Here is a 16,663-nt window from a genome sequence, read left to right on the forward strand (position 1 = left end):
AAACATCCTACATGTGCTATCCCTCTAATAAACTCATTTCTAATCTTGTCCATCCTCGTCACTCCCAACAAAAACCTTAACATCTTCAGCTCTGCTACCTCCAGCTCCACCTCCTGTCTTTTACTCAATGCCACTGTCTCTAATCCATACAACATCGCAGGTCTCACCACAGTCCTATAAACTTTCCCTTTCATTCTTGCAGATACCCTACTATCACAAATCACTCCTGTCACTCTTCTCCACCCACTCCACCCTGCCTGCACTCTTTTCTTTACTTCTCTAACACACTCTCCATTACTTTGCACTGTTGACCCCAGGTACCTGAACTCCTCCACCTTCTCCACCTCTTCTCCCTGCAACCGCATCACTCCACTGCCCTCCCTCTCATTCACACACATGTACTCTGTCTTACTCCTACTGACTATTATTCCCCTTCTCTCCAGCGCATATCTCCACCTCTCCAGGCTCTTCTCAACCTGCTCTCTACTTTCACCACAAATCACAATATCATCTGCAAACATCATAGTCCAGGGAGACTCCTGTCTGACCTCGTCCGTCAACCTGTCCATCACCACTGCAAACAGGAAAGGGCTCAGGGCCGATCCTTGATGCAGTCCAACCTTCACCCTGAACCAGTCTGTCGTACCTACTGCACACTTCACTGCTGTCACACTGTCCTCATACATGTCCTGCACCACCTTCACATACTTCTCTGACACACCTGAATTCCTCATACAATACCACAACTCCTCTCTCGGCACCCTGTCGTACGCGTTCTCTAAATCTACAAATACACAATGCAGCTCCTTCTGTCCTTCTCTATACTTCTCCATCAACATCCTCAAAGCAAATAAGGCATCTGTGGTGCTCTTCCTCGGCATGAAACCATACTGTTGCTCACAGATGGTCACCTCTTCTCTCAGCCTGGCTTCCACTACTCTTTCCCATAACTTGATGGTGTGACTGATCAACTTAATTCCCCTGTAGTTACTGCAGGTCTGCACATCTCCCTTATGCTTAAAGATCGGTACCAGCACACTCCTTCTCCTTTCCTCAGGCAGCCTCTCCCCTTCCAGAATCCTGTTAAACAATCTGGTTAAAAACTCCACTGCCATCTCTCCTAAACATCTCCACGCTTCTACCGGTATTTCATCTGGTCCAACCGACTTTCCATTCTTCATCCTCCTAATCGCTGCTCTCACTTCCTCCTTACTAATCCTATCTACATCCTGCTTCACCAACTCCACATCCTCCAACCTTCTCTCTCTCTGATTTTCCTCATTCATCAGCTGCTCAAAATACTCCCTCCATCTTTTCAACACACTCTCCTCACTAGTCAACACATTTCCCTCTCCATTCTTTATTGCTCTAACTTGCAGTACATCCTTCCCAGCTCGGTCCCTCTGCTTGGCCAATCGGTATAAATTCTTTTCTCCTTCCTTAGTGTCCAACCTCTTATACAGTTCCTCATATGCCTTTTCCTTGGCTTTCGCCACATCCCTTTTTACCTGCTGCCGCATCTCCTTGTACTCCTGCCTACTTTTCTCATCACTCTGTCGATCCCACTTCTGTTTTGCCAACCTCTTTCCCCTAATGTTTTCCTGCACTTCCTCATTCCACCACCACATCTCCTTGTCTTGCTTTCTATTTCCAGATGTCACACCAAGTACTTTTCTAGCTGCCTCCCTCATCACTCCTGCAGTAGTTGCCCAATCATCCGGCACCTCTTCACCACCACCAAGCCCCTGTCTGACCTCTTCCCTGAACCTCACACTACACTTTTCCTCCTTCAGTTTCCACCATCTTATTCTTCTTTCAAACCTTACTTTCCTCCTCTTCTTCTTCGCCTCCAAAACCATCCTACAGACCACCATCCGATGCTGTCTAGCTACACTGTCCCCCGCCAACACCTTACAGTCTCCAATCTCCTTCAGGTTGCATCTCCTACACAGAAGATAATCCACCTGTGTGCACCTTCCTCCACTCTTATACGTCACCCTATGATCCTCCTTCTTCTTAAAATACGTGTTCACCACTGCCATTTCCATTCTTTTAGCAAAATCTACCACCATCTGCCCTTCCACATTCCTCTCCTTAAAACCATACCTACCCAATCGTTCTTTCCTAGGTACACCATCTACCACTTCATCTAATTCACTCCAGAATCTTTCCTTCTCCTCCATCTCACAGCCAACTTGTGGAGCATAGGCACTGATGACATTTATCATCATCCCTTCAACTTCCACCTTCACGATCATCACCCTATCAGAAACTCTCTTCACCGCCACTACACTCTTACTGTACTCTTCCTTCAGAATCACCCCTACACCATTTCTCTTCCCATCCACACCATGATAAAACAGTTAAAACCCACCTCCAATGTTCCTGGCCTTACTCCCTTTCCACTTGGTCTCCTGAACACACAGCATATCTACCTTTCTCCTCTCCATCATATCAGCTATCTCTCTCCCTTTACCCGTCATAGTACCAATATTGAAAGTACCAACCCAAACCTCTACTCTCCTACACTGCTCCTTTTCCTGCCATCTCTGTAGACGCCTTCCTCCTCTCCTTCTCCTCCTTCGGCCAACAGTAGCCCAATTTCCACCGGTACCCTGTCGGCTAACGATACCTGTGGCGGTCGTTGTTAACCCGGGCCTAGACCGATCCGGTATGAAATTCTCATTTGTGATCCGCATATTTGATTTGGCACATGTTTTACGCTGGATGCCCTTCCTAACGCAACCCTCCCCATTTACCCGGGCTTGGGACCGGCACTAAGAGTACACTGGCTTGTGCCCCCCTAATGGCTGGGTTAGCAACTAGACTCGCAACTGGTTAGCGTGTATCAGACAAAAATGGGAGAACATTCCTATTCCTAAACTTGAGCAACTTGTCTCCTCAGTCCCCAGACGTCTGCAGACTGTTATAAAAAGAAGAGAAAATGCCACACAGTGTTAAACATGGCCTTGTCCTAACTTTTTTGAGACGTGTTGATGCCATAAAATATAAAATGAACTTTTTTCCCCTTAAAATGATACATTTTCTCAGTTTAAACATTTGACATGTCATCTATGTTGTGTATGAATAAAACATTGAAATTTGAAACTTCCACATCATTGCATTCTGTTTTTATTCACAATTTGTACAGTGTCCCAACTTTTTTGGAATTGGGTTTGTAAAATATGTCTTTCACATTCAGGTTAATCGCTAGTTTATCACTACAGTGATTGAATGACAGACTAACTTTGTCTTCTCTGAATCTCTAGTCACTACACTGTGCGCTACAGGGAGAAGAAGCCCAAAAAAAAATGGAGTTATCAGACATGTCCCACCACGGTTACAGTTATTGACCAACTCAAACCAGAAACACCTTATGAGTTTGGGGTCCGAGCAGTATCTGAGAATGGAGTCTGGAGCCCTCCAATAACCCACAACACAGCGGGTATGTCAGCAACAAAAGCATAAAAAAAAATCACATGCAAATTACTTTATCAGACTCACATACTGAACGCATACAGTTGAGAGCAAAAGTTTAAATCTGGCATGGTTTTTAAATTGAACAGAACAAACTTGCCTCTTATTTTCTTTCTTTTTTCCTTTCTTTCTTTTTTTTTTTTTTTTACAATTTATTATATGTATTTATAACAAAGTTCTGGTCTAATACAATGCCTGTGTCTGTATCTACATCTGTATATGTTTATCAGTATTTGGATATTAACCCATTTCAGATATGGCCTAAAGTAGAAATGTTTGTACTGTCAGCAATGTGTGTATTGTTTCTCATGACTGTTTTTCTGACTGTGCTACATCACTCTTGTTTATAATTATTCTCTGTTATCGGTGTAGTTATTATTTTTGTTTGTATCTGTGATACCAGTTTCTAATATTTTTTCACTATGTTCAGCTGGTCCCCAAACAGAAATAAAGCAGCCTCATTTAAATCACTTTAACAGCCACATTGAAGTCAAGTCAAGTCAAGTTTATTTCTATAGCGCTTTTTACAACAGACATATACTCAAAGCAGCTTTACAGAAATCAAGAGTCAAGGTGATTGGTGTGTATTTGTCCCTGATGAGCAGCCGTGGCGACTGTGGCAAAGAAAAACTTCCTTAGATAGCATGAGGAAGAAACCTTAAGAGGAACCAGACTCAAAAGGGGAAACCATTCTCATTTGGGTGATATCAAGAGTGTGATTATCGTCTTTAAACAATACAGAACACTGGAGAGTGAGAACTAACATGAGCACTGGAATGTAAGATTATAAGTAATGTTCTTTCTACAGTCTTATACAGTCATTTTGGTTATAAAACTAGGAGCTACTGAGCAACTCATAAAATAGCTCAACATTTGCGATCATCACAGATCCAATCACATTAAAAGCTCAGTATGGATGCTTGGTCATGTTTATTTACATTGTTCATGGCCACGTTAATGTCTTCAAACTTTCCACTTGAGCACAATATTTTTGTTGTGCTCCAAGGGATCCCAGTGTATGCATAATCTGTTCATTCAGAATATTCAGTATTTGTAATTTGTGACTGTGATTATACCTTGCACCTGAGGCTAAAGCCAAATCCAAGTCCACCAGCAAACATCAACAGAATACATTTTTCAATTAAAATTCACAATGTCTTAAACAATCTGCAAACCTCATACGGATATAGAAAAATGTGTGGGCTAATAAATCTAAATATAAAACATTTCAGTTTGTTATATGAAGCATTTAATGAGAATCTACACTATGAAACCCAATACACTACAACTTCTTTTTTTCACCTGTCACTGAATGCAATGATTTTTCAATTCAATAAGACTTAATGTTAAAAGATTTTACATAACCCAGTGACACTTTTTTCTTTTTTTCATCAAAAGACAGAGACATTAATAAACCAGTGGTGCCTGAGAACATTCTGAAGTCTATGGTAAGTCTATCATAATCAGTAAGTTATTTTCCACCTCTCTCTGTTTTTCTTTCTTTTGTCTCTCCCTTTCTTTCCTGCTTTATATGTAAGTCTAGACTTCTTTCTTCTGCAGAAACCCATCACTGAAAGCCCTCAAGCATCCTCCCCATCTGTGCCTGGTAAGATATTTTCTCCATTCATAAAAACATGAGGAGAAATGATCACAATTATCAAATATCTGATCCACTGTAATTCACTTTACTCCACAGGTGTGTCCAGTGTGGCGCCGGTCAGTTCAGCTCCCTTCCTTCAAGGTAATAAGAACCACAATAGCTTTTTTTTTTAGCTGTTTTATTACTGATTCTCTTCTCTAGTTTCTGTTCTATGTTTAATTTGGTTTTCAACATGAGCATGCACACAGTTCATATATAAATACACAACCGCCCCCCCCCCCCCCCCACACACACACACACACACACACAAACACTCGTGATTTTAGCACAGTTAGGAAAAATATTAAAATAAACATCTGCTAACATCTACAAGATATGCAGTGGATAAATAAAAAACTATTGCACGCATGGGTTTTTGTGAGGTAAAAAATAAAAAAAATGAGCCATGTCAGACTTTTTTCCACCATTACTGTGATATATCCACCAACAAAATCCAAGTAAAAAAAATATAAAAATGTTTTAGGAAAAGAAAAAAAAAGAAACACCAAAGCCTTTTGGAGGCTGCCAAGAGCCTTATGGCAACATTAAAATAGCTGCAAGAATATTTGGCAAGTACAGCTCACTCCCTGTAAATGACAACATCTTGTATTCTTCACATGTCCAAGCTATGGGAGTTAGGGTGGATAGACAGAAGCTGTTTCTGAATAAAATATTAATGTGACAAAATATATTATGATCTGATAAAAAGATCAAGTTAGAACTTTTTATGCATAATACTAAAAACTGTAAGGTCATCATATCCATATTCATGGTGAAGAATGGTGGTGGCAGCATCATGTCTTGGGCCCTTAGATATTGCAAACCATGGATAGCCCTAATTGCCAGTTTACTTTGGCACAAAACATTCATGCTTTTCTTAAACAGCTGAAGATGAAAAAAATATATATTCCCCTTCCAGCACAATAACAAGCCGAAGCACAAATCCAAGTCAACAATCGAATGGTTCCAGAAAACAAAGATTACGTTTTTTGGAATGGCCCAGTTAAAACACAGATGAAAATTATACTTAAAAAATACTGTGGAATAAAATAGGACTGTGCACAGGAGATCAACCTTAAAATTTGATAGTGAAGTGTAATAAAATTGGCAAATCAAAAGCAGGTTATTAGAGTTTGTATTCCAAGCAAACGATGCTGTAAAAAGTATTAAGTTATACTGATGTACCCACTTGTGTGATGAGGGTACAGGTTCTTTTTCTTTTCTCTAACATAATATGTCTCAGTTGTTACTCCACTATTGCTATATCACGTTCAAATTTGTAATTATTTATTTTAATCTGCTATTTGAACAGAGCGGTACAGATATTTTATATCCACTTTACATCTTCTTAAGTAGGTTTTACAAATTTCAAAGTCAGATTACCATCCTGACAGCCAGGTGTGTTCATATAAAATAATGCTAATAATGCCAAACTCATCCATTTGCTTTTCTGCAACCCCCATGATCATGCTAGGAAACGGGAAAAGGTTTGAGATTGGCACATAAATTTTCTCCTCTCCTCTCAATGCAGCCCCTTTACAATCTTTATCGATAAAGCTGTGGAAGAATATCATGATACTTTGTGGTGGGAAAATACTGTATAGTTGAAAGATTGTGTAGGATGGCAATTTTTCCCAATAAAATTAAACCTGTAGATGAAGTTTTAGTTCTCTTGATTTTGTTCAGTGGTCCAAACAGAAGTCCCACTTTTCTTCTTTTTCTCCATCCATTATTTACTTTGACATAAAAATGACACGGATGTAGTAGGAGGAAGATCGTAATCTAATTAATGCTTAGGCAGTATGATGCAGCTTTGGCCAACAATCTGCTTGTTAGGACGGTCAACTGCTAAGATACAATCAATGGGTTACACCCATTTCCTAAATTATGGAATAATTAAATATAATATGAATCCAATAATTAAATTGGGAATTATAACATTTTCTACAGAAATGACCATACTTCCTTAGATTTCACAAAAAAAATTTTTCCTTCTGTTACATTAAAATTTAGATTTTTGTCATACTGGAGGACATTTATCTCATTTATGCAACTAAGTAATTGAGGTTGTAGGGTTTTGCTGAAGAGCATCTTAACATCAACATCTTAATCACTAAGCTACCACTCCCTGTAGCTCTCTTTCTCCCATTAAAGTTCAACTATAGTAGATTGGGTTCAGAAAATAGAACCCAGAAATTAGGTCTTTCTATCTGTACTTTCCGGACAACCTAGGGGGTTGAATACGAATGAAAGCAGCCTTGTTCCGAACTGATAGATCTTTTCCTACTTTATCCAGATCCAAGTTTTTTTTTTTTTTTGTTTTACAGATTTAAACTTCTTTTGATTTCTCATTGTGAACAGATGGAACAAGGAGACATATTTTACTTTCACTGGTTTTTAGTTTCATAGTTTTTCACATTAATTATTTAAAAGGCAACACAGTGAACTCCAAAAGTCTGAGGCCACTAGTGAAAATGTTTCCCCTTTTTTTTTATCATCTTAAAAATTAGACAACAGCCTGGGTAAAAAGTAAAATGTGTTCACATGAATTTCAGAGTTTGTTTCTTACTATTGGATATTCCACATTTTGACAGTGTGCTTTCGAGCTGGCATGGACTCCACACTTTTGTGCCAAATCTTATGATCCGTTTTAAGATCAAATCCATCTGAACACATGCTTCTGTTGAAGAGATTAGGCATGAGGAAAATCACAACATGGTCAATACCACATATTCACTCATATTAAAAACTGAGACAGTGCAGAATCTTGAATATGTCATATTAAAATATTCAAGATATTATGATGAATATTTATATACATTTAACATTTATGTATATATTTATATTTTATACACTTTAATGTCACTGCTGCTGACTGCACTGATTCATAAATTAAAACGGTGATAAACGAGATTAAATCCTTTTTTCAGATCAGATTTCTCGAATCATTTTCGAATTGATAAAAGGTAAAATTCTTAATGACAAATTATTCTTTTCTCAGCAAAAGATATGGCCATTCATAAACCAGTGAAGTCTGAGAAGCTTCCTAGACCTATGGTAAGACTATCATATGCAGAAAAAAAGTTATTTTCCACCTTTCTCTATGTTTCTTTCGTTTGGCTTTCTCTTTCTCTCTCCTTTATGGTTTTCTTCGTAAGTCTAGACTTTTCTCTCCTTACAGAAGCTCAACACTGAAAGCCCTCAAGCTTCCTCCCCCTCACTGCCTGGTAAAAATTTTTTTTAAGTCATTAACAAATAATAAAAACAATTATGTTTATTGAACGTGTGATACATTGTGATGGACTCTATTCTGCAGTTCTATACACTGTGACTAAGAGCAGACCAGCTTACCTTCACGGACCCCCAGCTCCCCCTCCTATTCCAAGAGTAACTCAAGGTAATGAGAATTACAATTGATGTTTTTATTACTGCTTTCTTGAGCATCTGTGTATTTTTTTATAGACCACCTAAGACATTCTTTTCTGCATTTTCACACATCTTCTCCTTTTATCTCCACCTGTCTTGCTTTCACATAAAGACCTAAAAAGGTTTTTTAAATAGTTCAGTCAGTCTGCCAACCAGGCCCACAGTGGAAAAGGGTTACACCAACAATTAAGCTCATACTGTGTATATTCTATCTTATAGTGCGTAAAAAATTCCCAACAATGCTACTGTGCTGGATACACTATTTGTCCATCATTCTTTTATGGTACCCTGCTGTGGTATAGCCATATATTCCTATATGCTCCTTTCCATTAGAGCAGTGGTCTCCAACCCCCAGGCTGTGAACCGGCACGGGTCCGTGGGTCAGTTGGTACCGGGCTGCACAGAAAGAATACATAACTTACATTATTTCCGTTTTATTTATTATCTGATTCTGAATGATGTTTTATTTCGGAAAATTACCGGATTCCCTCCGCCACATCTGTCTATGACTCACTCTTGATGCATGTCATGATGCCTCAGTCACATGTCCTACCTCCATCCACTACCTTCTTAAAAGGGCTGCTCCGGCCACTAACACATAATACATAACCGGTAATTTGAAACCCCCAAGATAGCAAAATGAACAAAAAACAAAACAGTGGATTCACGTTTATTATTATATTTAGAAAATACCAGTTTTTATGCCGATCGTATCATTTTATTTAGTTGTATTTATCCGCCACACCTCAAAGGCTGGTCCGTGAAAATATTGTCTGACATTAATCTGGTCCGTGGCGCAAAAAAGTTTGGGGACCACTGCATTAGAGGATTCAATTGAATTCAAACACAAATTCATATTATATTTCATATAAATACATATAAAAACATTTCAATAAATGGTGCACCACCATCATGACACTGACACTGCTGGGTCCTTAAGCAAGACTTCTTACCCTCAGCTGCTCAGTTGTATCCATCTAAGTCACTCTGACAGTAGTCTGTTGGGTGGGTTGGATATCAGAAATTATTGGCAAGAATATAAATTCACAAAAAAAAATTGGCATATTGTTTTGGTAAAATATATTTATGCTTCCTTAATATTAATGTCAAAGTACACCTTTAAGTGACATTCCCAGATGTCTGAGCCCTATGAGCCCTTTACTGTTTGCAGTGGTGATAGACAGGTTGACGAACGAGGTTAGACAGTCTCCATGGATATCAATATATTATCCTTGCGGATGATATTGTGATTTGTGGTGAGAGTAGGGAGCAGGTTGAGAAGAGCCTGGAGAGGAGCCTGAAAGTCAGTAGGAGTAAGACAGAGTACATGTATGTGAATGAGGGGGAGGGCAGTGGAGTGGTGCGGAGGGAGAAGAGGTGGAGAAGGTGGAGGAGTTCAGGTACCTGGGGTCAACAGTGCAAAGTAATAGAGAGTGAAGAAAGAGTGCAGGCAGGGTGGAGTGGGTGGAGAAGAGTGATAGCAGGAGTGATTTGTGATAAAAGAGTATCTGTAAGAGTGAAAGGGAAAGTTTATAGGACTGTGGTGAGACCTGTGATGTTGTATGGTTTAGAGACAGTGACATTGTCTAGAAGATAGGATGTGGAGCTGGAGGTAGCAGAGCTGAAGATGTTGAGGTTGTGTTTGAGAGTAATGACAGGATTAGAAATTTGTTTATTAGAGGGATGTAGGACAAAGTAAGTTTTTGGGGACACAGTGAGAGAGGCGAGATTAAGATGGTTTGGACATGTGCAGAGGAGGGACATGAGGTATATCAGTAGGAGAATGCTGAGGATGGAGCCACCAGGAAGGAGGAAAAGAGGAAGGCCAAGGAGAAAGTATATGGATGTGGTGATGGAAGACATGCAGGTATTTGGTTTGAAAGAGGCAGATGTAGAGGACAGGGGGGGTATGGAGATGATCCGCTGTAGCAACCTATAACGATTTTTTAACGAATTTTTTTATCTAATTTATTTAATAATAGAATTATTTATTAATAAAAAGTTTTTTTATAGTAAAAAAAATGCACACACTATTTATAAGTCTTCTTTCATGTAGAAGCCCTGCATCCTCACTGTTTTACCAAGACCAGGTGATGCCACACATCTTCAATAAAAATTGCTTGTTTGATGTTAATCTAAGCTTCAAATAGTCCCTTGTTCATCTTTGTATCAGTAACTGTTTCCTTAGAGCACTGCTTTATTGTACCAGAAGTGCATGATTCCTCAAACACGTGCACAAAACTGCCTAATGGCACAACATGTACTGATTCTCTTTTCTCACTTTTAGACATTCATAAACCTCTAAAACCTGAGATATTTATAAAGGCGGAGGTAAGCCTTGGCTATATATAACATGCTTTTGGTATCTCAACCTATATTTCTTTTTTTTGTCTTTCTGATTTACTTTCGTAATCTCGTTCCCATAGGCACCCAGCACAGAAAGCCCTCAAGATTTCTCTCCCTCAGTGCCTGGTTAGTTTTCTCTTTTTATAAAATTTTTTTAAAGAAAACTTTACATTTATGAAAAATCTAATTCAATTATTCACTCTAAAGTTCTGCCCATTGTGATGCAAACCCAAAGCCCAGCCTCAACCCCCACACACCAAGCACTCACTCCTACACAGAGGGTAAATGAAGGTAAGGACAATTTAATTGACTGTTTGTATTTCTAATTGTCCTAAATGCCTGTGAATTTATCATAGACCACCTGATTTTAAAGAAAAAAAAAAATCCTGTATTTTTCCACTTGTCTGCATGTCTCCACCTGTGTTACTTTCTCATAAAATCCCAAGAAGGTTTTATCTATAGTATTGTATTTATCTACACACAACATTGACAATGATACTCTTTCTGAAGAAGTATGTAATACTGGTGCAATTGCATCAGGCTAGCATCAATTACCAGCACTGATTAATTTATATGGTCTTTGAGACTCTGGCCAATCTGCCCAGTCTGTTCAGTTTGCAATTATACATGCAAATGGTCCACTTTTTCCACTTTTCTGTATCCCTATATTATTTCTATTCCATCAATGCTTGTAGTGTAATGAGGGCTGATAAATTGTGCATAACAACAGTTATTGTGCAATTGTGTCAGTATTGTTATAGTAAAGCGGGAAGCAACTTACATGGTGAAATATTTTCCTGCACATAAAATTGTACAGGTATATTTGTAGTTTTATAAAAATAAACAAATGTCAAAGTTCTAAGCAGAAGGAAACCCCCAATTTAGTCAAAACCTTTTTCCATTTTAAACCCGAACGACTAGTTAATTATCTCAGGCTGGTACACATTTGTATTTACTTACTTATAAACTATGCTTAAAGTATGTTTTAGGTGAAAATAGGCAATAAAAGATAATAAAATAAAAAATTAATTGTCTATGGAGCATATCCAATACTTCCTTCTATACATGAGAAATACACCAGACTAGCTGGATCTTTTCCTTCTTGGTCCAAATCCAGGAGTAAATTTTTTTTCATCCATACTCCATTTAATTTCTGATTGTAAACAGATGGAACAGGGAGACACGATTTTCTTTTTTTTACTAGTTACAGTGGAGAGATTTCTGAAACCAAAATTGCATAATTTTAGGGACGAATGTATACTGTATATTCATGGCACAACAAAAGTAGCAGTGTTAAAGAAAGTATATGATTATTGTGTTTCAGTAAAAACTCGAATCTGCTGCCTATTTATAACTCCAGTAAAAAAAAAAAAAAAGTCTTTTTTTTTATATTTCTTGCTTGAAAAAAAGTATTTAAATTTGAATGTTGAATGTTGCAAAGGTCCTGAATCTGTGCATATCACGGTTTTATTCTCCTGCATTTCAAATCTTTTAAAAGAGAGAGATTTCTGTTGTTACAGACACACAGTGAGAAACTTATTTCAGACAAACTGTCACCAGAATTGTGGGTTTATGCTTGTGATTTTCCAGTATATTCAATGGAGGATGTATAATAGTAGCAAGTAAAGGCATATCTTTCTGATCTTTCTATTGGACTAAAGATTAAAATATTTTATAGTAAAATGTAGTTAAGTAAGAGTTAAGATATAATATGTACATTAGTACAGTAACAAAGTAAAAAATGCTTAAAAACACCACTGAAAAACATTTTACACTTTACACCAGAAGACAAACTGCTTCAAATGATAGCACTATCTAAACACGGGCCAGGAATTAGTTTTGTGGTTGGGTGTATACAAAATCATAACATTGTTATCTTTACAATTATATTAATAGGAATGATGTCCTCATGTATGAGTGCATGTCAGACAGCAATAATGGCACGAGTTTGTTATGTAATAATTCAAGGCACAGTTTAATGTCAACCCATGTTCCCATATTAATAATTGTATCATAAAATACTTTTATGCCAGAAAATGATTAGAGTAACATGTATTAATAATAGGACGAAATATCTAAAGCTGGATCCAAAACATTTATTTTCCAGCAGCAAACCTGCAGCCTTAAAAAGCCTAATTTTTATCCTTTTTTCCAGTGTAGTAAGCTGTATCTAAAAGAATTTGACTAAAGAAGTAAATGAAAATGCCTTTATGTCAGAGAAAATGATCTATATTGTCCAGCTCTATTGAGAGCTCTAAGCAGGTAATGTTTATAGTTCAGTTCTTTATAGAGGCATAAATATGTTGTCTCCACATAGTTTCTTGTTGTAATAAAGGAACATCTATAGAACCCAACACACAAAGTGTCTAGTTGCTATAAACTGCATTTATTTTTGTCTTATTTAGTCTGTTTAAAGAGTATGAAGTGTACTGTCAAGCTCCACTTGGCTAATTAAAACATATAAACTTTTGTAATCACACGTTCTGATTTTTTACTTTTATTTTTTACTTATAGACACTCATAAACCACCGACTTCTGAGAACATTCTGATGCCTGATGTAAGTCGATCATACTCAGCGAATCATTTTCCACCCATCTTTAGGTTCCTTTCCTTGGCCTCTTTTTTTTCCCTTTTTTCTAAGTCTAACTTCTCTTTCCTACAGAAGCCCATCACCGAAAGCCCTCAAACTTTCTCCCCCTCAGTTCCTAGTAAGATATTTTCTCCATTTATAATAAAAAATTACATTGAGAGAAATGTTCATAATTGTCGAAAATCTGATTCACTGTGATGCGCTTCACTCTGCAGTTGTGCATAATGTGACTCACAGCAGACCAGCTTCTGTCCTCAGACACACAGCACCTCCTCCTATACCAAGGGTAACTCTGGGTAATGAAAACACAATGGCAGTTTTTAATGACTGATTGCTTAAACTTTGTGAATTTCTCATAGACTACCTGATTTATTTATTTTTTACATAAAAATCCATTAAAGCTTTTGATTACTGTATAGTGATTATATTCAATAACGATTTGCACTAAATTACAATTTTTGCTTTTTGCATGCGATGATGTTTAGCGATCTACTGTACGTATACGTTTCTTCTTTTGATTTTGCCTGCTGAAAATGCTCTGTGCTTGATTTACCAGTTAAATAATTAGTTTACAGTTTTTAATCAGACAGTACTAATGAAATATTGCACAAGTGATGGGTATGTAGGAGTATGTATAAAATATACACTCAGTGGTCATGTTATTAAATACACATACCTTGTGCTACAATCACAGGCCATTTTGTGAGGTGTACTACCATATGAGATCCTCCTATTAACAGTCAACCAGTACTGGTGAACTTTATTTGACTTTATTTGACTGGTTTAAGATTTACAGTGTGAATTATCATTTTAAACTGTATACCTACAGTTAATTTCACAGTGTGTATTCCTTTACTGGTGCCATGACTGCACCATTAAGAATACAGTGCTTAATATCCCAGCACAGCATAATAATGATCCATAAGTCTCAGGGATAAGATCCAACAAGGGTAGCTACAAGGTTGGTTCACCAAATCACTTGTCCACTGTGTACATTTCATACTCCTTTATATACAGCTAAATTCACAAGACATTTTGAAACTTAATCATAACCTTTTTTCCCTTTAGGTCTATTTTTCTCACAGTACACATCACAATGAAAAGGGAGACAAAGATTCACTTTACTGGTGGAACTTTAGTATACAGTTTTCTAGTGTATTTCGCTCTGAAATTAAAATTGTTGCTTACATGAAGGACAACTGTAAAGTTTAATGGTAGAAACCAAAAACATCAAACCAATATGTATAGCGAATGCTGCAACCAATCCTGTTTCAGAACACACTGACTGCATTAAATGATTCAATGTTCAAAAAAGTTGTCCATATATTGCATTGAGTGCCTCAAATAAGTTGAGCATCTTCAGCTCCCTTTAGAAGTGGAAATTTGTCTCCCAACTACTTTGAATATTTCCAACGCCAGTACATCTGAAATGCACTATCAGCAAACAGAAACACACAACCACCCTCCCACACACACTCTCACACACACACACACACACACACACACACACACACACACACACACACACACACACACACACACACACACACACAATAAGGCACTATCATATCTCTTCTTTGAACAGGACCAGGACACGATGACATAAGAACCTCAAGTCCATCTGAAGATTCATTGTTCTTGACCCAGACACTCACATCAACTCACACACCAATGAGTAATTTAACAACCACCAATATTCAAACTCACCATTCTACTACATCATCTCTTTCAGTGTCACCCCAACAACCATTTCACACAACCGGATCTCAAATGCCTACAAATAAAACTTTATTTAACACACCCAACACAAAGACCAACACAACCAAAACTGTAGTATCCAGCACAGTTAAAGCTCAACTTAACTTACCCCCAAAGAAAAGAACCCAACTCAAAAACCCAACTCAACCCCAACCCGAGTCTAGCACAAGAAAATACCAATATATCCAGCCATCCACATCCAGACATCCAATACAGCCATTCACAGTCCAACTTAGAACAACCCAGTTTCAACAACACACAGCCAAATATCCTCTTAAAACAGCCCAACCAAAGCCCAGGTCACCTAAACCCTATTTAATACATCCTCAGGTTATTTTAAATCAGTCCCAACCCAGCACAACCAGAGGCCAACTCAAAATGACGCTTGAACCAATCACAAAAAAATCTGATCCCCACTCAACCCAAACCCAATCTATTACAACCCAACCCCAACCCCTTATAACCCAGCCCCAACCTTCCACAACCCAATCTCAACCCAATACTTCTCAACCCCAACCCATTACAATACAAACTCAACCCCGCACAACTAAGGCAGAAAATAGCATAGAAATACGCAAGCAAGGAACGACTAAAACTCAACCCACTACGATGCAATCTCGTTCTCAAACAAACCAACCCAAACCCATTAAAACCCAAAATAAGAAAATCCAACAAACAACAGTAAAACCCAAACTTACCACAACCCATTCCAAACCCCCCAAAAAGCAACAGAAGCCCAGAAAACAACCCCAACCAATCAAAACTCAATCCAATACAGGTAAATACCAACCTTACTACAGGTCCAGTCAACAGCCTGTCACAAAACCAAACCCTAAATTTATAACAAAACCCAAATTAGCACATGAACGCAAAACATTAGAGGAGTTAAGCACTACTGAATTCCAAAAACAACCTGACATTTACCCAACAAGTTCTACAATAAAACATTTTAACACCAGCACACGGCGAAATTATCAAACCAAGCTTACCCTCATGACTAAGCCAACGCAACCAGTACAAACACCTTCAAAAAAAACAAACACCCATTACTTGCCTTGGCGTGAAGAGAAGCCGGTCACCAAGATCTCCCCAGTCAGCAAAAAGGGTAAATTCTCCTGTTGTTTACTTATCACTTAAGTCATTGTATTAAAACAGCCTCAATTGAAAACTGTTAACCTACAAGCTTATTAACCTATAGTGCTTATCATCCTTGATGTATTACTTCCAAGGTAATAGTGCCTGGAATACATTTTGTAAAAACTTCCCTAGTAAGACAGCAAATGTTTCTAGATGACTAAATATTACCAAAACATCTTGTCAAGAATTCCCCTTAAAGTCCCACTAAATTCAGGCCAAAAACTTTTATAGACCTATAATCCACAGCCGGGGATATAACCCAGAGTCTTTAGTAAAACTCACACAAAGA

The 16,663-nt window shown here is 37.9% G+C and overlaps 1 protein-coding gene across 2 annotated transcripts in view; it reads left to right on the forward strand.

The window, feature by feature from the left end:
- Positions 1 to 16,663, forward strand: part of abi3bpa (ABI family, member 3 (NESH) binding protein a) — a 47,844-nt gene that overhangs the window by 6,311 nt on the left and 24,870 nt on the right. Inside the window, exons 5-18 of one of the 2 annotated variants that reach the window (XM_083536924.1) lie at positions 3,270 to 3,445; positions 4,876 to 4,925; positions 5,038 to 5,083; positions 5,174 to 5,218; positions 8,118 to 8,173; positions 8,298 to 8,343; positions 8,433 to 8,513; positions 10,830 to 10,873; positions 10,969 to 11,014; positions 11,096 to 11,179; positions 13,403 to 13,446; positions 13,552 to 13,597; positions 13,695 to 13,775; positions 15,065 to 16,342. In XM_083536924.1, the coding sequence (XP_083393050.1) occupies positions 3,270 to 3,445; positions 4,876 to 4,925; positions 5,038 to 5,083; positions 5,174 to 5,218; positions 8,118 to 8,173; positions 8,298 to 8,343; positions 8,433 to 8,513; positions 10,830 to 10,873; positions 10,969 to 11,014; positions 11,096 to 11,179; positions 13,403 to 13,446; positions 13,552 to 13,597; positions 13,695 to 13,775; positions 15,065 to 16,342 (2,123 nt within the window). The remainder of the gene's footprint in view (positions 1 to 3,269; positions 3,446 to 4,875; positions 4,926 to 5,037; positions 5,084 to 5,173; positions 5,219 to 8,117; positions 8,174 to 8,297; positions 8,344 to 8,432; positions 8,514 to 10,829; positions 10,874 to 10,968; positions 11,015 to 11,095; positions 11,180 to 13,402; positions 13,447 to 13,551; positions 13,598 to 13,694; positions 13,776 to 15,064; positions 16,343 to 16,663) is intronic. The other variant, XM_083536925.1, reaches the window with a different exon arrangement.

Source organism: Silurus aristotelis, assembly GCF_946808225.1.
Source record: "Silurus aristotelis genome assembly, chromosome: 3".
NCBI classification, from domain to species: Eukaryota; Metazoa; Chordata; class Actinopteri; order Siluriformes; family Siluridae; genus Silurus; species Silurus aristotelis.